General features: G+C 34.9%; 1 protein-coding gene across 1 annotated transcript in view; it reads right to left on the bottom strand.

Moving 5' to 3' along the window:
• LOC106465748 (G-protein coupled receptor GRL101-like) overlaps positions 1–7,199 on the bottom strand; it is a gene marked incomplete at its 5' end in the record, with an annotated part of 84,251 nt that overhangs the window by 68,828 nt on the left and 8,224 nt on the right. Inside the window, 3 exons of the mRNA XM_022393672.1 lie at positions 315–440; positions 3,492–3,608; positions 6,459–6,563. Of these exons, the coding sequence (XP_022249380.1) occupies positions 315–440; positions 3,492–3,608; positions 6,459–6,563 (348 nt within the window). The remainder of the gene's footprint in view (positions 1–314; positions 441–3,491; positions 3,609–6,458; positions 6,564–7,199) is intronic.

Raw genomic sequence — 7,199 nt, 5'->3', positions numbered from 1 at the left:
TACTAATTTTTAAAGTATCAAACTGAATTTTTGTTCAATAAAAATCTTTCAAATGCAACTCTAGCTTTTTTTCCCCCAAAACTTTGTCTTCAAAATAAGGGTGCGTCTTATATTCCGAAAAATACGGTAATACCTGGGACACATGTAGCCCAACATCAGTGCCTGTTAGTAGATATTATATACGTACATGATGTATTAAAACTTCAAGAAACTTACGTGGGAAAATACTTGCAGAAAGAATTCCTTACGTATCTTAGGTTATTTATATGTACGTATATGGTTTCTATTATATTTATATAATAGTGGCTACTTACCAACTGGATTACACAATTCCTCATCGCTTCCATCTAAACAGTCACGATGACCATCACAAACCGAATATTCTCGAACACATTCACTGTTTTTGCAGCGATACTCTCCATACCAGCAGCTTCTATAAGCTATCAAAAGAAAATGAAGTTAGGAACTTCTACAGATGAGCATATTTGGCTTTAAATTTTTTTATGTTATTCAAAGTTCCAATAATGACGAGAAGTGAAACTCTACCTAGTTTTACTTTACACATTTATTCAGTTCTATTCTTTTACTTTACTTCGTACTAAAATATTTTGTTTTTTTTTAGAACAAAGTCACACTAGGCTATCGGGTGGGTCTACCGCGGAGAATCAAACCACGGGATTTTAGAGTTAGAAGTCCGGAAACTGACCGCTGTCCCACCGGGGGACAATCAAAACGTTTAGTAGCGTTTGTTTTCAAATAACATACTATATATATCTATCTATATAAGTATAGAATATTTATGTAATTATAATACCGGTGAATGTTGTAGATGTGTACGTATTTGTGAATTTTTAACTCTCTTCGAACCCCGACTGTATGATTTATTCAAAAAATAACTTGGAATTCTCAATCTAAACAACGCACACGCACTTGAACAGACATGTCCCTAAGATTTAGTTTTAGAGGTCCCAAATTTTGAACTATATTTTTATACTGATCAGAAAGAGAAGGTAGCCAGTCAGCACTTATTAAACTTTTGATTGTTACTTTTATAACGCGTCCACAGTTGAAACTGGGCCTTCAAATAAAAAAATGCCACAATAATATATTGAATGTTGCTTTTCTTTTTATAAGCCTATCTACAACGTTTTTTAACCAATCATTTGTCACTTATATCGTTTCAAGGCCCACAGACTGACCTACATTAAAATCCCTTTATTTCGACCTTTCAATTTTAAAAAAATTAACCCTTGAACTTGACAAATTTAAAAAAAACTTCAGACAAATCAAACAAATCATGAGGCAGAGGTTTTTTTACAACGTGATTTTTAACATGTTGGTGTTTAATTTAACCCTAGATCAAGATATATCACCAGAATATCAGTCGTCTGAAGGCGATAAAAATTTAACCCGCAATTCAACGTAGATATTTTTTACGTGAAAATATCAAAACGAATTTCGGAGCCTCTTCAACTGAGCTCCATTTGCATTAATCTTCTGTTCTTTGAAGATTTGTGGTATACATAGAGACATTTATTAATTACTGCTAGTTCCAAAATCTTCAGACCTTTCTTATGTAGCTTTCCTAGAGAAACAGATTGGTGCTAGATGACTTTTTTTGTTTCTATTTATAAAGCTAAGCACAAGTGAAATGGAGAACAGCAAAGTAATTAATTAACTTTCACAAGAGTAAAAAAAGTTTGTTTGTTTCTTTGCAATGAAGCATAAAACTACACAATGGGCTATCTGTGCTCTGCCCACCACGGGTAGCAAAACCAGGATTCTAGCGTTGTAAGTTCGCAGACATATCGCTGTGCCACTGGGGGGCAGTAAGAAAAGTGAGCGCGACAGTTCAACAGGTCCGTATAACTAATGTCTTTAGCTAAAGCTATATTATTTTACTTTTGTTGGGCGCCCCTTACACTCTTGCGTGTACGTGTGTCTGTTAATTTAGTTCTGTAAACTATTAACGTATTTTATACGTTTTTAACTCTGATTAATGCACAGAATTTTCAATGGTAATTTTTATCAACTTAACAGTTTAGTTCAGAATGTTCGGTGTTTTCTTAGGGTATGTATTTTTGTTTATAATTTCGGTTAAAGTCTTTGTTTTGTTTGATTGTTTGTTATGGATTTCGCCAGCAGTCCCTAATTAAGCAGTGTAAGACTAGAGGGAAGGCAGCTAGTCATCACCACCTACAGCCAACTCTTGGGCTACTCTTTTACGAACGAATAGTGGGATTGACCGTCACATTATAACGACCCCACGGCTGAAAGGGCGAGCATGTTTGGTGTGAGGAGGATTCGAACCCGCGACCCACAGATTGCGAGTCGAGCGCCCTAACCACCTGGCCATGCCGGGCGCAAGTAGTTTGAAACAACGAACTCAAAGGATAGTTTCAATTTTGTCAGAAAGTTTGTGTTACCCATTTTAACCAGAACCTCATAAAATACCATCTTCCAGAAGCTTTGTGTTTTTGTCACAGAATTATTGATAACAAGAGTTTGATCTAAGATACCAATTCTATTGCCTTAAGTAACGTTATTTCATGAAGCTAATAGTACCACCCTCAAGTAACGTTATTTCATGAAGCTAATAGTACCACCCTTAAGTAACGTTATTTCATGAAGCTAATAGTACCACCCTCAAGTAACGTTATTTCATGAAGCTAATAGTACCACCCTTAAGTAACGTTATTTCATTAAGCTAATAGTACCACCCTCCAGTAACGTTATTTCATGAAGCTAATAGTACCACCCTCAAGTAACGTTATTTCATGAAGCTAATAGTACCACCCTTAAGTAACGTTATTTCATTAAGCTAATACTACCACCATTAAGTAACGTTATTTCATGAAGCTAATAGTACCACATTAATTTCCACATTGTACGGTCGTTATTCAGGGACTACCTTTTATTACAATCGTATTATGGTTCATTTTTTGTAAAATAATTAAATTATTTTGAGAATTTCAACTTACTTAATGTTTTCTTTTTCACACGAAACAATTTATTTTATACAAATTTCAACTTTCACCCCTATTTTATACAAGTTTCAATTATCACTCCTATTTTATACAAGTTTCAATTATCACTCCTATTTTATACAAGTTTCAATTATCACTCCTATTTTATACAAATTTCAATTATCACTCCTATTTTATAAAAGTTTCAATTATCACTCCTATTTTATACAAATTTCAATTATCACTCCTATTTTATACAAGTTTCAATTATCACTCCTATTTTATACAAGTTTCAATTATCACTCCTCTTTTATACACATTTCAATAATCACTCCTATTTTTATACAAATTTCAATTATCACTCCTATTTTGTCTTCGCTTTACCAAAGAAGCTCGTGCTTCACAAATGATTTTATACTAAAGGAACATGACTTCAAATTATTTGAAAATCTCAAAGACTAGCTTCTAGCTCTGTTTAATTTTAATGAATGAAAATAAGGGATAAAATAGAAAATTGCTGCTTACAACAATTATGTTCATCAGAGAGGTCGCCACAGTCGTTAACAAAATCACACACTGCATCGTTCGGCACACAAAGATGGTTGTCGCATTTAAAGTGTGTAAGTGGACAGATGTATGTTTCTGAAAATAAATATATAAATAAATAAAACACGCAATAACTACTTCAGGAAATACGTTTATAATTTGCTATTTTTTTTATAAAACTAAGTTCAGAAAAACAAGTATTTATTTATCAATCCTATTGTTTCATGGATATAAGCTGTTGTCTTTCTTTCTGAACAGAGTTGCCAAATATATCACTTTACTAGTTAGGCTTATAAATCCATGGAGATAATTTGTTTGTAGTTAAGCACAAAGCTACATAAAGGGCTCTCTGTGCTCTGCCCATCACGAGTATCGAAACCCGGATTTTAGCGTTGTAAGTCCGCAGACATACCGCTGGGCCACTGGGGGGGCTCCTCATAAGATTACCAAATGTATCACGTCAATAGTTAGGTTAATAAACAATCAGTTTTTTTTTCCATCACAAGGTTACAAAATCTGTTTCTTCACTAGCTAGGCTAATAAACCCATGGAAATAAGCAGTTGTTACGACAGCGGAAGTCACGTGACGCTGCTAGCGCATGCGTGACTGAGTTTCTCGAATTATCGGGAAAGCTCGAGTGTGATCGAGACGCATCTTTGTTAGTATATAAGCCTGGCGAGAAAAGCCAGCAGCAATGAATGTATGGATGTTAAAACGAACAGTGGTCACGGTGAGTTACGGGTAATTCACGATTCTGTTTCGAGCTAGTGTGTGTTTTGCACTCGTAGAGAGCGAAATTATCGAGGTTGTGAATCGCTGTGATTTATAGCAAGTATTATAAAAGTTGTTAAGTTTAAAGTGACGAGAAACGTACTGACTGTGGAATTACTGTGTACTAAAAGTTTCTATCGAGAAAGAATAAACTGTTTTAATCAAGAAAGGACTTGTATCGTTGAAGTCACTCGGAAAGAATGTTTGAATTTCGCGCAAAGCTACACGAGGGCTATCTGCGCTAGCCGTCCCTAATTTAGCAGTGTAAGACTAGAGGGAAGGCAGCTAGTCATCACCACCCACCGCCAACTCTTGGGCTACTCTTTTACCAACGAATAGTGGGATTGACGTCACATCATAACGCCCCCACGGCTGAAAGGGCGAGCATGTTTGGTGTGACGGGTATTCGAACACGCGACCCTCAGATTGCGAGTCGAGCGCCCTAACCACCTGGCCATGCCGGGCTGATTACAAACGAAGAATAAAAGAAAAATTTATTTCAAATTTGAGATTACTGTTTAGGTATAAAATTTACGTAAAACAATATTTCTCAGTTGTTGAATGAGGATCGCTTATTTTTAAACTGAACAAGAAAGAAAACTTTCTTATAAGATAATTAACTAAATAAAACTTTGAATACAGAATGATAAACGGAATTCTATTTTTAAACAAAAGGGAATCCTCAATAGCAGCGGCACTTGAAATTCTTTCAGGCAGAATTAGAGTAAATGAATCTCTGAGGCCTTTTTTTTTTCTTTTACTTGGCTTTATTTTTGTGCGCCAGCAATACCAAGCATGGGGCGCGCGTATACTAGGTTCGATTTTATTACTCTTCAGGATCTCTACCCGCCCACCCTCAAATTAAAATTATTTTAGGCAGAATTAGAGTAAATTAATCTATGTGACCCTGGGCGTGGTCAAATACGTCAATCGAAAGGGCTTGACCTCCTGAATCAAAAACTGTAATTAGATCTCAAATCGGTAAAGGGATGAACGGATCTATGAGCTTTTTAAAAGTTTGTACTTGAAAAAAAAAACAACCACAAATTAACTCTGAGCCGTTCTATGAGCCGTTATGCCGCGGCTAAAAATAAATAAAAATTTTATTATAAAGTTTTAGGTTACATTCTTTCCATAACATTAAGAATAATTAATGAAATGAGATACTAAGAAATAAATTAGTTTAGGGGTTAATCAAAAGTGGTTTCCATTTTTTAATACTCCCCACAACATTGTTAGAAATATCTTTTAAACTATGTGCGAAATGTGATATTAAATACTAATTGAATCGCTAGAGTTTTTATTGGCATTTTATTAGCAAACGTGGCTAAGTTTTTAAATTATATATATATTTGTCATGAAATCTTGGATAAACTGTGACTTTGAGTATCGATTATTTACCTACTCGCATCCAGTTACATCATTATTTCGAAACTATGTGCAAATAACTTAAGTTTAAATAACACTACGTGTAAAAAAATATTGGAAATAGAAATATTATTTAATTTCATTTGAACTCAATAAAAAATCAAGTCGAGGCCATGATTCTCATTTCAGCTGACAGTCTTAATTCTGGCCTTCATTATTTTTCATTGAATTCAAATACAAAATATTTCTATTTTACATCATTTTTCGTAAAAAAAAAAGTATAAATTATTTTTGGACCTTTCCAGGCAAATTCCACGTTCCAAACCCACTATTATAAATGATTATTAAACAACTGTAATATAATTGTGAAGTTTGTTTGTTTGTTTGTTTTGAATTTCGCGCAAAGCTACACGAGGGCTATCTGCGCTAGCCGTTCTTAATTTAGCAGTGTAAGACTAGATGGAAGACAGCTAGTCATCACCACCCACCGCCAACTCTTGGGCTACTCTTTTACCATCGAAATGTGGGATTAACCGTCACATTATAACGCCCCCCACGGCTGATAGAGCGAGCATGTTTGGTGTAACGGGGATTCGAACCCGCGACCCTCAGATTGCGAGTCGAGCGCCCTAACCAAAATTGAAACCTGTAAATTCAAAACTTAAAACAGTCTTCGTCCCCCCCCCCTTTAAAATGAACTTATGACCTGTACAACAAGAAAACGTGGCAATTCATTTGATTTAACACAACCTACAAATTTCTTAAATCTTGGACATGTCTTAGTTCTAAGAGCTAAGTTCAAATACCGCAGTTTTCTTCGTCCGAGCCATCCGGACAATCTTGCTGTGTATCGCAGCGACGAATGTCGTCTATACAAGTTCCGTTGCAATACAGCTCATTTGTTAAACAACCTGCAACAAAGACATAATTTGGTAATTTTTTTTTAGACAAAAGATAAGCTCACTTCTAACATAAGAACTACAGAATAACTGAAGTTATAAGACAAGAAACAGTGTTCCTGATTAAAACTTTCCCCAAAACCCTGAAAAAAAGCAAAGCAAAAAACAAAGAAACACACCTGAAAAGAAAGAAGTCAGCCAAGACTTGTGTTATTAAGTAGTTATGAAAACAGCTGTTGAAATACCGTTTTACCCGGTAGAATTTTTAATTAGTTTAAACATTGTATAATATCTTTAAGCCTTTGCGTACGTCTATACATATAAGAACGACATGAAAACAATATAAAAAGCTGCATAAAATATTTTCCAAACTATTACAGATCGGAAGACACCTCACTTTAAAACGTGAAACATAGCATTACATAGGTTTCTCTATTGATTTATAATGACGTAAACTGGCACCCACTGGAAAATGAATTTTTATGTTCAAAAACAAACTAGATTCTTGCTCTCAACCAGTTTAATATCGTCCTAATACGATGTAACCACTACTGGTCTTTGTGGCGTGCTCTCAGCTAGTCTCACACTGTCCTAATACCGTATAGCTTCTGCTATTCTCTAGGGGAATGCTCTCAACCAGTTTAATAT

The sequence above is a fragment of the Limulus polyphemus genome, unplaced genomic scaffold (genome assembly GCF_000517525.1).
Source record: "Limulus polyphemus unplaced genomic scaffold, Limulus_polyphemus-2.1.2 Scaffold2037, whole genome shotgun sequence".
Taxonomy (NCBI): Eukaryota; Metazoa; Arthropoda; class Merostomata; order Xiphosura; family Limulidae; genus Limulus; species Limulus polyphemus.
The sequence above is the reverse complement of the archived record's forward strand: the minus strand, read 5'-3'. Positions and strand labels throughout refer to the sequence as shown.